Source organism: Hyla sarda, chromosome 5 (genome assembly GCF_029499605.1).
Source record: "Hyla sarda isolate aHylSar1 chromosome 5, aHylSar1.hap1, whole genome shotgun sequence".
Classification (NCBI taxonomy): domain Eukaryota; kingdom Metazoa; phylum Chordata; class Amphibia; order Anura; family Hylidae; genus Hyla; species Hyla sarda.
This window is the reverse complement of record NC_079193.1, coordinates 303,974,545-303,995,934: the sequence shown is the minus strand read 5'-3', so window position 1 is coordinate 303,995,934 and position 21,390 is coordinate 303,974,545. Positions and strand designations below refer to the sequence as shown.

General features: G+C 40.5%; 1 protein-coding gene across 3 annotated transcripts in view; it reads left to right on the top strand.

Annotated features, from left to right (window-relative positions):
• Window positions 1-21,128, top strand: part of C5H8orf34 (chromosome 5 C8orf34 homolog) — a 355,582-nt gene extending 334,454 nt beyond the window's left edge. For all 3 annotated transcript variants that reach the window (XM_056522121.1, XM_056522120.1, XM_056522122.1), the window contains one exon: window positions 15,485-21,128. Coding sequence is in view for 1 of the 3 variants with exons in the window: in XM_056522122.1 (XP_056378097.1) it covers window positions 15,485-15,492 (8 nt within the window). In the remaining 2 variants the exon portion in view is untranslated. The remainder of the gene's footprint in view (window positions 1-15,484) is intronic.
• Window positions 21,129-21,390: the final 262 nt, after the last annotated feature.

Genomic DNA, 21,390 nt, shown 5'->3' with positions numbered 1-21,390 from the left:
GCCCAAAAACTCAAAGGAAACGTGTTTATAGTTGACTCTTCTTAACCCCTTAAGGATGCAGGTCATTTTCACCTTAAGGACACAGCCCTTTTTCGCAATTCTGAGCACCGTCACTTTAAGCATTAATAACTCTGGGATGCTCTTACCGATTATTCTGATTCTGAGATTGCTTTTTCGTGACATATTCTACTTTATTTAAGTGGTAAATTTTCGTCGTTACTTGCATCCTTTTTTGGTGAAAAATCCCCAAATTTCATGAAAATTTGGAAAATGTTGCATTTTTCTAACTTTGAAACTCTCTGCTTGTAAGGAAAATGGATATTCCCAAAAAATCTTATATTGATTCACAAATACAATATGTCTACTTTATGTTGGCATCATAAAATAGACATATTTAAACTTTTTGAAAAAATTTGAGGGCTTTAAAGTATAGCAGCAATTTTCAAAATTTGCATGAAAATTACAAAATCAGAAGTGACAGATGTTACAGAACTACAACTCCCAGCATGCCTGTGCAGTCTAGGCATGCTGAGAGTTGTAGTTTGGCAACATCTGAAGGGCTACCGATTGGGCACCACTGTAATAGTGGTCTCCAAACTGTGACCCTCCAGATGTTGCAAAACTACAACTCCCAGCATGCCCAGACAGCCTTTGGCTGTCTGGACATGCTGGGAGTTGCAGTTTGGCAACCACTAGAAGGGCAGCAGTAAAGATCACTTTACTGCCCCCTTCCTATACGCCCCACATCCTTAACAGGTTAAAGACTTGGTGTACAAGACTGTCCCATGGGGAAAAATATTCATCTTCACTACTTGCTGTTAATAGGTTTGAGCAACTTCATTTGTTATGCGCTGGTAAAACAATAATACTTTAGATTTATAGATTTATAGCACTAGCAAATTCTGCAAATTCTGCAGCACTTAACAATTTTTAAAGTACAAATAAGATAAGGACAAATATCAGACATAACACTATTACACACTAAACATTCAAACAAGAGGAGTGAGGCCCTGCACATGAAAACTTACAGTCTATGTGGAATGAGGTTGAGACAAAAGTCTGCAAGTGGTTTGTATATACAATAGTCCAGCCATGTTTTAAAAATAAAGGAGATCACATAAAGATGAGTGAACCAGTCTTGGGGGGTCACCACTAAATGATCGTTTAAGTATCACGTTGGGCAGGGATATGTGCAGCCTAAGTTCACCAATAGCCTCTATTGCTGCCTACTTGAAAATCACCCCTAAGTAACAGACCCCCAACTGGACGATGGTCCCTATAATGAATGTGTGCAAGGCATAGCGATGTCATAACAATAAAATACATACACAATACAAAAGTCAGGGATCAGGTCAGGACACAATGGGTTAACGACAAACTGAACAGAGAACAGGAAAAGCACAAGAAGCACAAACTAAACCTATAAGTAATGTTAACTTGCCAGGTCGGTAACAGAGATAGCAGAACAGTAAAGAAATAGTAAGCCAAAATATTAAACATTAAAAACAATTAAAATTGCTCCAATGTAGCTGCAGCACAACCCTTAGAGGGGCCATGAACTTCCCCTCCAGAAATTGCACCCGTCCCGATATCAATACATTTATATGTCCAACACCCCCATGAAATATAAACAATGTACAAGTACAACATTTCAATAAATGTCTGAAGCCAGATAGTCAGCTAATATTCACCTCATCCTGTACATTAGGCGCACATAAACCATAGAAAAAAGGATAGTGTATTATTTACGCAACCCAGGTGAGGAAGTTTAAGCCATGAAGAGGCAAACCAGACTGGATGACGGACCAGATTGTAGTGTCCTACACAGAGACCCCACGCGTTCTGTAATTTCTCAGCGACCTTCTCAGGAGACTCCAAAGGAAGTTGTTGAGAAGCGACAGAACACGTGGGGTCTTTGTTTACATTTCATGAATTGCGACAAATCGCAGATCTGAATTGATCTGTGATTTGCCGCAATCGCCGACATGGGGTGGGTCTCAGGACCCCCCTGGGCGATATGCCGGGATGCCTGCTGAGCGGCGGGGACCGGAATTCCCACCGGCGTATCCACACGCCCTCAGTCCTTAAGGAAGTTAAAATGGGGGCATATGGATACGCCCTGCCTCCTTAAGAGCTTAATGTTGCCTCAGATGTCATCATATGTCTATTTTTCTCAAAACAAACATTTTGAACATTTATTGCTATATTGTGGCGTGCACCTGTTTTGGTACTTTTCCTTTTCTACAGTGGTTGTCCTGAAACAGCTGGAGGCACTCTGGTTGGGAAACACTACTCTAGTGTCTACAATATGAATACTATACTGTTAGAGTGAGCACATTGAAACCATAACATTATACTACATGCTACAGGCACACAGAGCATCATAGGAGATCTGATGTTTTAAGTTCATTTTTTTGATGGCTGTTCCATTCTAATTCAAGACATTTAAAGAATTCCCTATATGGCTTTTGTTAATATAAGCACAAATGTTTTTTGCAGCATTAGAAAATATCTTAACAGGGTGGAATGATTTTCTTCCTGCAGGGTAGATGTTCCAAAAAAAATTCTCGCATTTCGTCATAACAAAGATTTAAGTTTCAGACTTAATCCTAAAGGAAATTCACAAAACAAATCAGATTAAAATTCTAATGGTTTGCCAAAGACTTTCAATGAAGTGTTAGAAAAATATAACACAATGTCATGTTCTCTGTCACTGTCCATTAAGGAACAGTGAATACATGGGTTAAGTCCTCTTTCTTCAAAATTGCTTTTTTTTTTTTTAATGGTTTTTCTTTTTCTTTTTTTAATATTATAACAACAGAACCAGATGAGAACTAAACAGAAACTAATCATTAAATGTGTAGTTATTTATCAATAGTTTTATATAGATAGATAGTTTTAATTTGTAGATAGATAGTTTTAATTTGTAAGATAACAAATGAAACCTTTTTAAAATAGATAAAGATCCTGGCATAGTTGAAGTATAAGGCTATGTTCACATGGTTAATTCCGTGCGGAATGTCCACCTGGAAAACACATTTGAATGCGCCAGGACCACTCGGAAATGTCATGTCTAAGGCTATGTTCACATGACGGAATGTCTGCATGGAGAATCTCCGTGCGGACATTCGGGACACTGGCACGGAAATTCTGCCGTGTGCACAGCGCAGCAGAATCCCGTTGAATTCCGTTGAGTTCCAACATGGAACTTCAGACATGTGAACATGGCCTAATAGACGGCAAAGCATTTCCAAGCAGAATCAACAAAATGAATAAAGAAGTATGTTCTTTCTGCGGATGCTGGAATCAGGATTTCCATGGCAGGAACATCTGCTGCGAAAATTCTGTTATGTGCACATTGCAGCAGAATCCCAATGAAATCAATGGGACACTGCTGCAGAGGAATATTTCAGAAATCCTGCTGTGTGATCAGGGCCTAATATTGGAAAAGATTCAGGCATATGAACAGTATAGATCACTTGCTCAGGACCATTCCCTATAAGCCAGAACAGAGAGCCACTGGCATACAGTGATTCTCATGCTTTTGACTGGATTGTGTAGATCAAATTTGGTAGCATTTAGACTTTGCTAAATCTTTCCAATTAAAAAAGTAAGTTTGAGATCCCTAAAATGATTAGAAGATCTTCTGTATACAACACTTTTCAAGCTATTTCAATGATCTTAAAGGGATACTTAAAGGGATCCAGTCTGACCACGGTACTCTCTGCTGCCACCTCTGTGCATGTCAGGAAGTGTCTGGAGCAGGAGAGGTTTTCAATAGGAATTTGCTACAGGTAAGGACAGTTCCTGACACGGACAGAGGTGTCAGCAGAGAGCACTGTGGTCAGACTGGAAAGAACTATACAACTTCCTCTGTGGTATACAGCAGCTGAGAAGTACTGGAAGGATTATGATGTTTAAATAGAAGTAATTTACAAATCTGTACAACCTTTTTGTACCAGTTGATGGTGTACCATTGGAGTACCCCTTTAAGGACCACATGTTTTGGGACATATCATGCTAAAAAGGTAAAGTCCCTTTATAACTTACACCATCAGGTTCTGTGCTTGACTAGCTTGATATTATGAATTCTACATTATATCCTCTTTAAAGGGAACCTGTCAAAAAGATTATACACACATAACCAGGGGCAGGATGATATAGGGACAGGTATGCCAATCCTATTTAACTACATTTTGCTCTGCAGCCTGTAGAAAGAAAAATGTTTTTACACTGGCTTGTGGTCAGTGTTATGTGCTGGGCCCATGAAGAAGTGTCCCCTTGGTGACTCCCCTCCCCTCCAGGTCACTTCTAGATCACTTTGATTGACAGGTATTTCACTTAATATGGAAAGGAAGTCCTGTCAGTCGTGTTGGGATGGACAGGGAAATGCCGGATGGGGAGCTAAAATGGACAGATATGTCAGCAGAGAGCACTGTGCTCGTGATGTCAGCAGAGAGCTCTGTGTTCCAAAAAGAAAAGAATTTCCTCTTTAGTATTCAGCAGCTAATAAGTACTGGAAGGATTAAGATTTTTTTAATAGAAGTAATTTACAAATCTGTTTAACTTTATAGTTCCAGTTGATTTAAAAAAAAAGGTTTTCCACCGGAGTACCCCTTTAAAACTGTCAGAAAATCATGGATCATAAGACCAGACAATAACCAAGCAGCACACAGTTAGGCCACTCTGATGTTGCTGACAGGTTCCTAATAAAGGGACTATATTTTAGCTATATCTTTTACTGATTAGACAGAAACGAAAACATATTTTTTTTTCTAATCTATTTTAAAAAAATGTTTGTTTGTTTTTTACATATTATTTTTTACATATTATGACAGCAGCCGTACTGCCTGCACAGCCTTTAGAGAGATTCTTTACATCAGACCCATTAACATGCAAAATAATGTTAAAAAATTCTATTGGACATGTTTTTTAACTGTTGATTGTACAACAAATAAAACATATTTGCTGAAGAGAAAATACCCTGAAGCCAGAGTTCAATCCTGATTATCGTCTTCTATTTCCTACTTATCACTAGGATATGGAGTTTGATATATCATGTATATATTTCTTTTATGCATCCTTGACACATTCAGTACATCATAGAAGCACTATTACATTTCATATAGTTTTACATATGTTCTGTTTCACATGTTGAGAACCAAGATCACTTTAAAGGGGTACTCCGGTGAAAACCTTTTTTCTTTTAAATCAACTGGTGCCAGAAAGTTAAACAGATTTGTAAATTACTTCTATTAAAAAATCTTAATCCTTCCTGTATTTATTAGCTGCTGAATACTACAGAGGAAATTCTTTTCTTTTTGGAATGCTCTCTGATGACATCACAAGCACAGTTCTCTCTGCTGATGTCATTATAAAAATAATAATAACTCTTTATTTTTTGTTGTCCTTAGTGGGATTTGAACCCAAGGCCCAAGCACTGCAAAGCAGCAGTGCTAACCACTGAGCCACCATGTTGCCCTTAGCATACATCTGCTATGCACGGTTGCTAAAATGGACAGAGATGTCAGCAGAGAGCACTGTGCTCGTGATGTCATCAGTGTTCCAAAAAGAAAGGAATCTCCTCTGTAGCATTCAGCAGCTAATAAGTACTGGAAGGATTAAGATTTTTTAATAAAAGTAATTTACAAATATGTTTAACTTTCTGGCACCAGTTGATTTAAAAGAAAAAAGGTTTTCACCGGAGTACCCCTTTAAGGCTGGTTTCACATTACAGAATTTCTGGCTGAAAATGTTCAGGCCAGAGATTCTGAGGGCGCCGACGTTGCCGTCCCGATAGACGGCATTGAATTCATTGCAGTATTCTGCCGAAAGAATGACCAAGTTCAGTCTTTCAGCGGATGAATTTCAGGGACGGTAGCTCCACCACTGAAATACTGCCGTGTGCGATAATGGGACTCTGCTGCACCAGAATTTCAATGCAGAATTTTAAAGCGGAATTACAAAACTCTGTAGTTAAATTGCCTATGATCCATGGTAAGCCTATTTGTCCCAATATAACAAACATTGACTCCTATGGTATAATTATAATTATAATGGTTTTCTTCTCATTGTTTTTTTTTAGTGCTGTGTACTATAGCATAGTATAGCAAAGTACAGAATATGTTGCAATGCATTCTTTTATAATGTAAGTCAAGGGGATAGGAGTTCAACAGCATACACTTTTTTGTATCCTTTTTAAGAGTATAAAAGTGTGTACAATAATCGTAAATACAGTGTGAACCTAGCTGTACCCAGGCACAGTACCATATATTTGCTTATCACGGGTCCTGTTATTGCAGCACAGGCCCCTTCACTAGTATAGCGCTGAGCCTCAGTAAGCTCTACCAGGCACAAATACCATAGTGTTGTGGCTTGGTAAACAATTAAAAGTGTTACTGCCCCACCTCCATAGAGTTGTATTGGCTTGTCTAGCAGACACAAGCCAAAGCTGAGCTGATTTTCAGATTGGAATACAGTCTCACAGGAGGTGGGTGTGACGTAAGAAGCTTTATAATGGGGGAAAGAAGCATTTTTGTCTAATAAGATATATTACAATATTTGCTTGTGCTATTCATCTATGCAAAGTTTGTTCAAATGACCTTGCCTATTTAAGAAAGGATATAATAAAGAGGCCATTGTCCTATAATAACAAAATTCGAAGCTTTTTTAGTAGAAGTTGTGATAGCTTTAATTCATCTATTTGAGGAAAACGTTGTAACATAGAATATGTAATTCATTGCAAAGTCATAAAAACATATTTTATCAAAAAGCTTAAAGGGGTTATCCAGGAAAAACTTTATATATATATATATATATATATATATATATATATATATATATATATATATATCAACTGGTTCCAGTTAAACAGATTTGTAAATTACTTCTATTAAAAAAATCTTAATCCTTTCAGTACTTATGAGCTTCTGAAGTTAAGGTTGTTCTTTTCTGTCTAAGTGCTCTCTGATGACACGTGTCTCAGGAACCGCCCAGTTTAGAAGAGGTTTGCTATGGGGATTTGCTTCTAAACTGGGCGGTTCCCAAGACACGTGTCATCAGAGAGCACTTAGACAGAAAAGAACAACCTTAACTTCAGAAGCTCATAAGGACTGAAAGGATTAAGATTTTTTAATAGAAGTCATTTACAAATATGTTTAACTTTCTGGAGCCAGTTGATATATATATATATATATATATAAAATGTTTTTCCTGGATAACCCCTTTAATTATTGCCTAAGGTGGACCCTATAGGGCAGTGGTCTTCAAACTGCGGACCTCCAGATGTTTCAAAACTACAACTCCCAGCATGCCCGGACAACCGATGGCTGTCCGGGCATGCTGGGAGTTGTAGTTTTGAAACATCTGGAGGTCCACAGGTTGAAGACCACTCCAATAGGGAGTCCTAAGGTAGTACCCCAAGGCATATACCACAGCATAAGGGATGCAGGCTGCTTCTGCCACAACTAGATTTTGACAAGTAGTTTTGCATGATGCTTTTTTCCCCTGTTGCTAAACTATCCAAATCACTGTCTTATTATTTCCTTTATGAAAGAAGAATGACTCTGTGCTTGGCTCTCCTAGAGCTCCTTTATGGGAAAGTAAAACCTGCTAAGTAAACATGTCATTTGTTTCAGATACGTAATGTTCCCCCTTCAGTTGTGGTTAGGAATCCTGGAGGACTCTCTTTCCCACACACTTTTCACATGGAAGTGGTTACAGCTACTGTGCTTAATATTCTCTAACTTCATAGTAAAGTGTGAAGCACAAAGTATCTTTTCACATGTTAATCCCATTACAGATACTCTGTGTTTTTTTTTTTTTTTTTTGTGAAATACATTAACACAAAGTTAAAGAAATTGTTGCAGTTTTTAAAATAGGATGGACATGTTAATTCAGGTCTCAGTAAGCATTTTTACAGGTGTACGGGCATGCTGGAGGTTGTAGTTTTGCGACAGCTGGAGGCACACTCGGTGGGAAACACTGGTTTAACATTTAGTTGTTTTTTCCGACCATTGTGCTTCTCAATAAATTAAAGGGATCATCCAATTTAAAAAGTACTTTTCATAAGAAGTACCACTACAGGAAGAATGTAAAAGGTTGTATGAAAGTAGATAGATAGAGGGCGGTACACGGGTATAAGCAATATAGTGGAGGAAAGCGTGGTCAGTCATAAGCCAATAGTCAGACACAGGTATAAGCAATATGGTGGAAGCAAGTGTGTTCAGTAGTCAGCAAGAGGTTGGTACACCGGTATAAGCAATATGGTGAAGACAAGCATGGTCCATAGTCAACTAATGGTCAGACACAGCTATAAGTAATATGATTAAGGCAAGCTTGGTCAGTAGTCGGCCAATGGTCAGACACAGGTATAAGCAATATGATTGAGGCAAGCATGGTTAGTAATCAGCAGAGGTCGGTACACAGGTATCGGCAACATAGGGGAGATAAGTGTATTCAGTAGTCAGCAAATGGTTAGTACACAAGTATCAGTAGTCAAACACAGGTATAAGCTTGGTCAAGGCTGAGAACACCATAATCTTACAAAGAGGAAGCGGTAAGGCCAGGCTTATATAGGAAGAAGTCCAGGGGTGGAGCCGATAAAGAAAGTGTGGTGGCCCAGTACGGGATGGTGTGTCCCCGTACATTACTCCTGCCCTGTCAGGCAGAGTCCCTCCATGTCCCCAGGACACCCATTACAGTGTAACCCCTATTGTATATATACACTCCACAACAGGTGGGCTAGGCTTCTCTGGTACATAAACCTTTCCGGTGCTCACATATAAAAAGTCCAAGACATATTCCATAAAATAATTGAAAGAAATGGAGCACTCACCAGGTCTTTAGGGAACCACAAACTTCTTTATTGCATATTTGCTTAGCAGCGTTCCATCATGTGCGGGAGAGCGGACGGGTGCAGAGGGGTGGGTGAGTGCTCCATTTCTTTCAATTCTTTTATGGAATATACCTATTGTATATATATGTTTGTATTACTAGTGTACTGTTGCTTTAAATATTGTACCATGTACTTGTTACCCAGGAGGCACTAGTGACCAGTTGACCCCCCCCCCCCAAGTGAACTATGGGATCCTTGCTAAGCTCCCCATTAAAAACCAGGGGAGGGGCTGCAATCTCTCTCTTGGAGCTCTCTTGTTCCTGAGGTCCAGTTCAGTCAAGACATCTCAGAGTGTGTCCAGAGCACTGGAGGCCTCAAGCCTAAAGTCTGCAGCCACAAAGTGAGCTCAGGTAAGCTCAAAGTCATCTTCATATCAATTGTCAAGTCAAGTCTTCTATATAGTCACCATGGCCTGCACTAAAGTGTCTCTACCTACTGCAAGTCCCAGCAAGCCTGTGAGGTCCCCCTGTGTCACTGGTCACCTCCTTGGGATATTGGCTGTACTGCATAGACTGTATCACCTGTCTACCCTCACTAAAGCTACCGTTGTCCGTAACTTGGCGTTGGTGTCTTCACTGCCCCCGTGCCCAGCCCAGGACCAGCAGTATTACCTTCGGGTGGTTAAGGCTAAACCACGCCCTGGTGTCACGACAAGAAGGGGTTAATAACATCTGCCCCCAGGGTTACAACATCTGCCCTGCACTGCACCCCGCATACCACGAATTTTGGCATCACAAACAGGATACAGGTGTGCACCATATGCCACAAGTCCTCCCCCTAGTCTGAACTGTGTCCAATGCTGTTTGCAAAAATAGCATGCCAATGCCCCAGAAAGTGTACGGGACTTTGTCATTGAGATGTGTTTTAACTGAGGCGCTTGTGAAATTAGAGGGGGAGTTGAAGAAAAGTTTGCTGCATGTTGTTTTGAAAATGGCTAGTCGCAAAAACTATGTGCAAAATTAGAACAAAAGCCATGTTACGTTATCCAGTATTGCCTGTACCTGAATGGGTTTAAAGATGTGCCTGGGAAGCACGCGAAAATGTCCAGCGCTGGTCAACGTCCCGCCCCTGTGCGTGGAAATCATGTTGCTGTCTCCATGCCGAAGTGGAACTGTGAAGATCCGTCCCTTGTTGCCGGGGGAGCGGAAGTCAGTGATGCACCACTGACATCCTTCCGGCTGGCGGCCATTTTCCTGGAGCCCAATATAAAAGGGACCACGCAGCCAGAGGTACACAGTATACCAGAAGACGCAGAGAGGAGTAACATGGCGCAACAAGTGAGCGCACGTGTGGAGAGTACTGGAGGCCCGTCAAGTTGCCGTGGCGCAGCTGTTCCAAGAACTAGCTAACCGCTTGCAACGTCTTTCCCTTGGGGCCGAGGAGGCCTACCATCTAGTCCCACTGCCGGAGGACAACGGGGACTGGCCAGCGAACCCAGAGGAGGAAACATCCAAGTCATCAAGGGGCATCATCACCGGTGAGGCTGTACCCTCACCACCAGACCTGGGGGTCCTGGGCCGAAATCCTGACAAAAGTATCGGAAGTGAATACCCCGGCTGAGGTCGCGTTTTTTACCCCTCCTTCCACCTTTAGCCCCGAGCAAATCCCCCCAGGCCCTGAAGTCTGTTGTCCATCCACCATCACCACCTTTGCCTAAGTGGTTATTCGGCGCTGAGCCCAGTTTGATCCGATACGTGAGGGAGCACCTTCTTCCCCTGCCAGGAAAGTCCCATTCCCCAGTTCCTCCAGCCCAGTCCGAAAGGGCCAAAAAGAGATACTGAAGTGGCTGAAATTGTGGAGAGACTGAGGGCTCAGAGAATGGAGAAGTATGGGCCGAAGCTGCTGCCGTTTGAGGTGCGATAGGCGCAGCAATAAGACACCAAAACCCTGGAGGCCCTGTACATAAGAAAATTGGAGCATCCCCGAGAGGGTGAGCCACCCCTGGAATGCCACCACGCAATGGTGGTGAAGTTTGACAAGGTACGGGAGTTTGGCACCCTTTTGGACTGCCATCATGGAGGAACCATCCTAGTCCATCCACGGGCAGTACAGAGGGACTATCTCCCTCCAGCAATGCATTCTCTTGAGAGCAGGCAGATTGTGGAGTACACACTTGTGCAGAGCATGAGAGGAGAGTGGGCAGCTGTGGTGACCCGTCCAAAGAATCCAACGCAGATTCCATTCACTTATTCACTTATAACTGAGACGCAGATCCCTTTGGGCTGCTGCCACCAAAAGTCAAAGGTACCGCCCGAGAAGAGGTCTTCATGCCCAAGGTGCCTGCTATGGCTCCAAGATACCTGCCAGAGTCATCTGAGGATGTGCCCAAGCCTGCCCTTGTGGTCGAGGAGGTTTGGCCTAACCAGCAGCCATCAACCAAGGTGTCTCTGCCTACTCCAGCTGTTGCGGGGGTTTGGCCGGTTCACCCGGCACCAACTGTTCATCCCCCAGTGGCACAAGCTGCTGCGGTGCAGGTGGTGGTCACTGTGTGTCCGACCATCGCCAAGTTCCATTTGTCCCATGCCTCATGGAACACACATGTCAACCCCATGGAGGAGGCTCAGTCTCGTGGCCCTAGGTTCATGTCACAACCTAGGAAGCTAACCAACCGGCGAAGCTGGGATGGAAAGATGCCATGTTGAGGAGCATCTTGTCAGTCTTTGGTTCAAAAGACTAACTGTGTTCTGTGTGAGAATACTTTTTGTTGTTTCAGGTTTCTACAGCAACTTTCAAGTAAAATGGACCTATGTGTATATATATCTCCTGTTGTAGTAATATATTTTTGCTTACTATTCTGCACAAGTCAACACTTGTGCTAATGTGCTATACTTTTTGTAATGTAATAAAATGTATATAACTTGTTTGTACATCAAGGTCACAGTGTACAGTGTTTTTGTGTCTGGCGATTTGTATGGAAGGTATCCTGACCCAGTCAGGAGGGTCACTACTACCTCACCACCATGGCAATATTAAAAAGATTAAAATACCACATAAAGTCCTGTGCTACACATAGTCCACTGACACCACGTTAAGTCATGCATATATATCTATTCACAATAGGGCTGTAGCATTTACCATAGTACCAGTCTGTTTATAATGTTTAATGTCTAATATTTTCTTGTGTTGAAGTGCCCAGGATACTTTACTGGCCAGAATATATTCCTGTTAACCCACTGTGCATGTACAAAAATTAGGTAACAAATGTCTAATGTTGTCTAGCAATGCATAGAGTTCTGGGGAGAAGTGTGTCCACCGAGGTACCCCAGTAGCCAGGGCATTGAGTAAAAAGCCTCCGGCAGCCCAATCCGTTCATGTTTTGTCTATTGTCATGTATAATGTATTAGAGTCATACCCTTAACGACTTAGGGACCAAGGGCGTACAGGTACACCCTGATGCCCTGGTACTTAAGGACCAAGGGCATACCTGTACGCCCGTTTGAATTCCGGTCTCCGCCACTAGCCGGGCGGGGACTGGACCGGAATGCTTGCTGAAATCATTCAGCAGGAACCCTGTGCAAACCCCTGGGGTGTCCTAAGACCCCCCCATCGACTGACCAATAGCAGATAGGGGTCGGGGGATTAAACTTCGGTTCCCCAGCTCTGCCCACCAATTGTAGTCCGGGCAGAACAGGGGAACTGTGCTGTGACCGATGGTCAGCTACCGGCGGCGATGAGGTGCGGCTCCCTGGTGCAGACTACGGAATCCGGTGAGTTGTTGCCTAGCAATATCTGGAGGACTACAGTTTGGAGACCACTATACATTGGTCTCTAAACTGTAGTACTCCAGATGTTGCAAAACTTCAACTCCCAGCATGCCCAGACAGCATGCATGGTCTGTCAGTGCATGCTGGGAGTTGCAGTTTTGCAACAGCTTGAGATACAGGGTACATTCACACGGGTGGGTTTACAATGAGTCTCCTGCTTTAAGTTTGAGCTGCGGCAAATTTTCCGCCGCAGCGCAAACTCCTAATGGGAAACTCACCATAAACCCCCGTTAGTGCGAATGTACCCTAAAAACACTACACTACACTAACACATAGTAAAGGGTAAAACACTACATATACACCCACTTACACTGCCCCCCCCTTCCCCCCAATAAAAATGAAAAACTTATCGTATGGCAGTGTTTCCAAAACGGAGCCTCCAGCTGTTGTAAAACAACAACCACCAGCATTTCCGGACAGCCACTGACTGTCCAGGCATGCTTGGAGTTTAGCAATAGCTGGAGGCACCCTGTTTGGTAATCACTGGCGTAGAAACATTGCTATACTCACCACCTGCACACAGTACAAAGGCTGTGTTCATGTTATTGCACCAAGATTTCATGACAGTTGCACTTTAAGGCTCACTGTACCCCTTGTTGCATTCCTTGAGGGATGTAGTTTCCAAAATAGTATGCCATGTGTTTTTTTTTTTTTTTTTTTTGCTGTTCTGGCACCATAGGGGCTTCCTAGCATTGTAGTTCGCCCGTAGAGTATTTTACATCCTAACATGGGGTATTTCGATACTACGAAGAAAAGGGTTTAAACATTTTGGGGGACATTTTCTCCCATTACCCGTTGTAAAATGGTAAATTTGGTGAAAAAAACTGCACTTTGGTGATAAAAAAATGTTCATTTACACATCCGAATTTAACGAAAATTCGTCAAACACCTGTTAAGGTGTTAAGGCTCAATGAACCCCTTGTTACATGTCTTAAGGGGTGTAGTTTCCAAAATAGTATGCCATGTGGGTTTTTTCTTGCTGTTATGGCACCATAGGGGCTTCCCAAATGTGACATGCCCCCCAAAAACCATTTCAGCAAAATTCACTCTCCAAAATTCAATTGTCACTCCTTCCCTTCTGAGCCCTCTAGTGCACCCACAGAGGACTTTACATCCACATATGAGGTATTTTCTTACTCGAGAGAAATTGGTTTACAAATTTTGTGGAGCTTTTTCTCCTATTACCCCTTGTAAAAATTCAAAAACTGGGTCTACAAGAACATGCGAGTGTAAAAATGAAGATTTTGAATTTTCTCCTTCACTTTGCTGCTATTCCTGTGAAACACCTAAAGAGTTAACAAACTTTCTGAATGTTATTATGAATACTTTCAGGGGTACAGTTTCTATAATGGGGTCATTTATGGGGTATTTCTAATATGAAGGCCCTTCAAATCCACTTAAAAACTGAACTGGTCCTTGAAAAATTCCGATTTTGAAAATTTCGTGAAAAAGTAGAAAATTGCTACTGAACTTTGAAGCCCTCTGATGTCTTCCAAAAGTAAAAACATGTCAACTTTATGATTCAAACATAAAGTAGATATATTGTATATGCGAATCAATACAAAATTTATTTGGAAGAAACAACTTCCTGAGAAGTGCATGTCAGAATGAGTGAGTAGCAGAACAGAGGGATTTATGAGTTAAAAAAGAAGCTTGATGCATAAAAAAGACACGTGAAGCATCTGCATGACCTGGTGTGTAACAAATATAAGCATTAGGTCAAAATATGCAGACGAGGATCAAGTGCCCAGGGGGAATTCCTCAGTAGTGTTGAGCGGCATAGGCCATATTCGAATTCGCGAATATTCGCGAATATATGGACGAATATTCGTCATATATTCGCGAATATTCGCATATTCGTTATATTCCCGTTTTATTTTCGCATATGCGAATATTCGCGTATGCCAAAACTATCATATGTGCATATTAGCATATACAAAATTAACATACGCGAAAATTCGCATATGTGAAAATTCGCATGTGCTAATTTTCGCATATGCTAATTTTCGCATATGCGAATTTTCGCGCGCCAGTCTCACACAGTAGTATTAGAGCCTTCTTTACACCACACAAGCTGGAAGCAGAGAGGGATGATCACTGTGATGTGTACTGTGAAAAAAAAAAAAAAAACGAATATTCGTAATTACGAATATATAGCGCTATATTCGCGAAATTCGCGAATTCGCGAATATGCGATATTCGCGAATAATATTCGAATTGCGAATATTCGTGAGCAACACTATTCCTCAGCATAGCAAGTACCTAGGGGGTAGCCAGCCCATCTTCTTGTATTCCCCTCCCCTGGGCCTGCATTCATACACCTACCCCCATTTGACTGACAGGTACTAGGCTGCAAGGAAGCATAATGGTGATGAATAAGAGATTGACTGGCTAATTCTGCACATTGGTCATGCCTGGGATTGTCCCCTGGGCACTGGAGCCTCATTTGCATTAAAAAAAAAAGTCTTATATCTTGGTGCTTGGACTTTGGAGATAAAAAAGGCATGTCTGGGATCATGAAGAGATGCCCCATCTAGCCATGGTTTAGTTTTATCCCCATATGGTTAATCAGTTTTCCCTTTGTTGTAACTTCAGCTGCTTGTCAGGGATACTGAGGACTGGCACTTTGTAGCCCTGTGTATGCAGTAAATTTTAGAGGCGGGCCTCCAAACCATACTGCACACACAGAGCTGCAACAGGGAAGCCCTATGTGTCTGCTCATAGTAAAATGTGCAATGTTTGACAATACCCTTAGACTGACAGAACTTTTGACTAAATCTCTACTGTAAAGTATATAATCTTCTTTGTTTTTTGTTTTTTTTAGGTTTGTGATGCCACAAGACAGATTTTGAACCTATGAACAATATATATACTAGGACAGAAGACAATTGTTTTTCCATTGTCGTTTTTTGCAATAAATTGCAAGAATGATTATTTTTTTAGTGTGTTTAATAATATAATTAATGTCTTAATCATAAGTAAAACTAACTTTACTATTTAATAATCTGCAGTTACGGTAAGCTTTTCTTTTACTGTAATTGGCTGCAATTATGCACCTTCCAAGTTTATCTGTTCTCTTCGACATCAATTTTCAATGTTTTCTTGTAAGAACATTCACACCTTAGTGTGTATTCTTGAAAATGTTCACTCTTTGAAGTATTTAGGATGCTGTATATTGTAATTGCTTATAGATTTTTTTGAGGTAGGCGGGGTATGGAGGATATCTTGGAAAGCTTATGATGAAAAGATACAAAGAAATGTTCAATGCATGATGCACTTATATGACTTGTAATAAAACTTACAGGTATTAGCCCTTAGAGGAGTGAGTGAATAAGGCTTATCTAGTACATTGTTTTTCCACTGATAATAGTCATGAATGATGTCATATCTAAAATATCTTGATATATGATATATGATCGCCAGTGCTAGGTTCACTGCATGTTTGGCTATATAGTTGACAGTAAATGTGCTTCACTGACAGCATATTAGACTATGCGTCAAAGCATGTGTACATTGGTGAACTGGAGGCAATAGATAGGCCCCTAGCCGCTCTGGCAACCCAACAGAGCTCCTAAAGCCCCCGTCCTGTATCTAACCCATTAGATGCAACAGTCTGCATTGCCTGTTGCATCTAGGGGTTTTAGGAACTTACTACATACTATATTCCATTGCACATAATTTATTACAGTTTGACCGGTTTTATCAGCCTGTTGATACATTTAACACATATTTAGACTGTCTAGTTGCCATTTAGACCGCCTATTGGTTAGTTTTACACTCCTTGTTGAGATAGGAAAAAAGCCTCATGTCTCAGAAACCTGGCACATGGCAAATGTCTCAGAAACCTGGCACATGTACAGTAGTTAAAGGGGTATTCCGGCCCTAAGACATCTTATCCTCTATCCAAAGGATAGGGGATAAGATGTCTGATCGCGGGGGTCCTGCCGCTGGCTATCTCGCATGCAGTACCCACCTCTGGGAGGGTTAATGAATACATTATCTACATTACATTAATACATTACCTATTAAATGAATACATTATCTATTAAATCTGTGTCTATGCTGGAGATTTGGAGCTCTGTACTAGATGTATGTTAAGAAATGAACTGGCAAAAATTGCCGGATCAAGACCTTAAAGCATGTATTTTAAGTTTTTTTTTTATTGTAATATCATTTTATTGTAATATCATTTTTTGACAGTATACATTTATCTTTTGTTTATACTGTTAACTGTATAGCCAAACATAATGTGAACCTGTCCTAATGTTTTCTGTGCACATCCTATTGATCTGTGTTCGCATAGCAGGGGCAAGGGGTGACGTCACACGGGGGCGGAGTTGTGACGTCACCATACTCCATCCCCGTGGTCGCCACCCAGCTGTTTGTGAGCTGGCACCGCGGCGAGACATCTTATCCCCTATCCTTTGGATAAGATGTTTCAGGGCCGGAGTACCCCTTTAATTAATTTTACTAAATATCTACTTTTTCAATAAAGATTATACACATTTTGCATTACTTTGTCTCAATGTCTCAGTGGAATGGAGTAAGAACCTTTATTAGTCCTGAGACTTTAGAGAGATATCAGTGGTCAGTTTTGTGTCTTCTTAATGTTGCAGTGCTGAAGATCGCTGCCTCTTTTGCTGTATGCATGCTTACCAATGTTATACATATGCCTTGCACACAAAGTTTAATCGGTCTAGAAATAACTTTGCTGATAAATGTCATATAAAGTATATAATATCAACCAAAAAGAAATAACAGGATTCCTTTTGTTTTAAATGTGTAACTTGCACTGTTATCCACATTCTTGTAGTAGGCAAAGTATTGTGGCCTTCATGAACTTGCACTAGACTAGATTAATGCAATTAATTGGTTTGTTTTTGTGCTTTAGTGCAAATAATTCCAGCCTCATAATGTACACACAAGGACCTTAAGTAGTAATTTTTTTCCATGCATTCTAAGGCTGTGTTCACACAATATACTTTGCTCAGTATCTTTAATCATAACAAGGAGTGGGACTAACACAGAAAAAGATATACATTTTCTATTATAGTTTTTCCCTGTGTTGGTTCCACTCCTGGTTTTGGTTAAAAATTCTGACCAAGATATGTGTGGTTGAAATGAGAAAAGGAAGTCGATACTTTCTGTTTTTAGTTTTATAAATATACAGTCTTTTTCACTTTTAATGGGCAATGTCAGTATCAAAAACTTTTAAATGTTGTACATCTTGGCAAAACATTAATGGTGAACAATTGTGCACAAAAAATATTCCCTACCAAAAGATAGTGGCTAAGTTTTAGATCTCCCACACTCCCCGGGAACAGAGCGTATCAACTCTCACACAAATCTGCAGCCAACAAGCCCCCTCCATGTATCTCTATGGGAGAGCTGAAGCCATTTTGGCCATCACTTCATGCGGGGGACAATACGCCCTGTTCCCGGGCAGAATGGGTGTTCCATGAAGGAGATCAAGGGGGGGGGGGTTCCATTGGTCAGATCACCCGTGATCTAAAACCTATCCCCTATCCTTTGGATAGGGAATACACTTGTGCACGATAGTTCTCCTTTAACCTTTCTTATATTCTTCATAAAAAGTTTTAGCCATTATAACAAATCATAACCATTAGGGGTCCCCAAACCATCCAGAATATGATTCTGTTCGGCTGCTGCATCTTCTTTGTCCCAGCTGAAGGACAGGCAGGGATAAAATGAGGAAGTAAGAGTGGGATTAGTACTTCCCTATGCTCACTCCTGTCCTGTCTATCCTTTCTGACAACAGAGTAGAGGGGGTTACAAATCAGCCTGCAGTGATTGGATAAAGAGCACAGCACAGCAGACTCAGAGAGGAAGTTAATGCATGGTGAATAATGGTTGGCTCAGTGCTTGCCTTAGACATGCCCCTTCCTGAGAAGTGCATGTCAGAATGAGTGAGTAGCAGAACAGAGGGATTTATGAGCCAAATAAAGAAGCTTGACGCATAAAAAAGACACGTGAAGCATTTGCATGACCTGGTGAGTAACAAATATAAGCATTAGTGATATGACAGGTACCCATTAGTAATGCATACGATTTACATAAATACATTTTGTGCATATTAAACCGGCATTTCCTGAGCAACTAGTGTATAAATTTGTAAATTATCACATTTATATTAACAACCATAACAAATATGGATGCATTTGATGTATGCAAAAAAAAAACTTAGATTCTATAGGTCTTTGTTAATAATTCTACTCTACAGTGAAGGAAAAAAATATTTGGAACTCTGTCAGAAGGTGCTGCCGTTGGGCTTGGTCTGCAGCCCTTCCCTAATTTGATTTATGACCAAATCAAAGGTCAGTTTAGTTATGGTCAAAAATCAGCTTAGAAGTGTGTTCAGGAAAGGAAATAGATGAGCTGGAGAAAAAACTAACAGTCAACTGTTCTTACAGATTTATTCTAAAATAGAGAGAGCAATGTGTACTATATGTGAAAACATGCAAGGTGCAAAAGAGAAATAAAGTAGAATATTAATAAAGACCTATGGTAAAAAATGTAAACCATAACTACAAAGCAACAATTAAAAAATTAAAAAAACTAAATTACATTCAAAAGTTTCCATACCCTTCAAAAAAAATCCTGCAAACTCTACTTTTTGAAAGGCCCTAAAAAACATCTGAACGATTGTTTAAAATGTAAAAAAAACAACTTAAAGGGGTTGTCCCACTTCGCTACTTCTTTGTTTCTGGCTCCTTCAGCCTGTTGACTTTCATTTGAATACATTACGAGGTTATGTTCACATCTGAAAAGTAGCCTAAACTCAGGGTATATGTTAACATACTGTAAGTACTGTATTGTTGACGTATACAGCAGCATACCCATGCCAAAGTTTGTGTTTGATTCTTTTCCGAGCATACACTGTTATTTTGCGTTTCAAAGGTGCTGCAGCCTTCTTCCTCAGGTCCTTTGGACACTGTGGTGAGCACCAATCCAAAGCATCTCTTCTTCTGCTCCGAGCTTTGGTTGATGCTGGCTGCCCCTTTATGCTTAGTCAATGATTGATCAACAGGTACTATATGGTGTTGTACCCTCAGTACAATACCTTTCAGTGAGCATACTACCTGCTCTTCGTGTGGCTATTACACTAATTTAGTATATGTTGGCATACCGTTTTGCCTCCAATGTAGGCTGCCTTTTAAATGTGAATGAAGGCTAACTGTTCAAATAAAATATTGTCTTTTTGTTGTATACAAAACTCTGTTATGAATGGAGATACTGTAAGCTTACACCACTTTGTATTGTATATTTGTTATGTGTCTATAATTAAATATGAAAAGACAATTGATGAAAATATTTATAGCCAAATGTTATGTGCAATAATACAAACTGAGGTCACTGTTTTGCTAAATAATGGAGCATGCTTGAGTAGTTTATAGACAAAATAATCTATTCCTCTTTTTTTCTAAAACCTTTTTACAATTTCATAGTCCTAACCTAATTCGAAACTAGACGTTACAGCTACGACCCATACATTTTTAGCTGGATACATTAATGGGGTTTGTTGGGGGGTTCATTTGGGGTTCTGGTACTTTTTTTATGGCAAGAGTAGAGCTGCAGACTGCTCTAGTCTTCCCGATGGACTTTATTTATGCTAATGTGCATAAAGCCTTACACACATTACTAGTGTTTGCCTTAATTAAAGTTTAACTCCAATTATGGTCTGGAGGCAAGATCTTTGTTTAAATCTCCTGCCAACTTTCTAGCCCAAGACTTGTCCAAGAAAAAAGCTGTCAGGATATTGATCTTGCAAATCCATATCCTGGTTGCTTTTGTCTCAGCCATTTCTCAGGCTACAAAGTTGCTTTGGGACTTAAAGAACAAGTCTCATGCCCAGCATTACAGAAAAACATATCCCCTGTATGCAGGATAGGGGATAAGTTTTAGATTGCAGGGGGTCCGAGCAATGTGGTCCCCTGCGATTGTCTGTACAGAGCCCCAGCTCTCCCACAGAGTGGTGCATCACGACCCCTGGCCGAAGTGGGGGCCGCCATGCCCCCTCCATATATCTCTATGGGAGAGCCGAAGATTGCATATATGGAGTGGGCGTGGTGGCACCCGATTCGCCCAGGGTTCATGACGCGCCACTCTGTACAGACGATCCTGCGGATAGGGGATGAGTTTTTCTGCCATCAGACACTCATTGACGTTACACTTTAAATGTTACCTTTTTTTTGCATTTGTTCTTATAATTAATTTTACAATATTTGAAATTATGTATTCCTTGCATGACATTAACATTTACCACTAATTGACTCACAGTGTAAATAGATAAAAAGAACTAATACAGCTAATAGAATAGGATATTAGGATATATTAAAGTTTGTATATTAATACACAAGATTTTACTCTAAACGGTGTTAACATTGCAATTTTGAAATGAAACAGGTCTTGTTACTGAATGTAAAAATCAATGTGCAATACATTGTAAGCCTTGATATATATATATATATATATATATATATATATATATATATATATAATTAGAAATTGTATAGGAAATACTTATACCTGCAGCATTCAGATTTTTTATGAATTTAGTGACTTTGTACTGAGGTATTACACTGAAAGAATCTTTTTGTGTGCACTTGTATTGTGAAGCATGATTTGAGCTTACTGTGTTTTTCAATCAATGAATGCTTTTTCATATTGATTTTATTAAATGAATGTGCTTGATACTGCTACCACAATAAA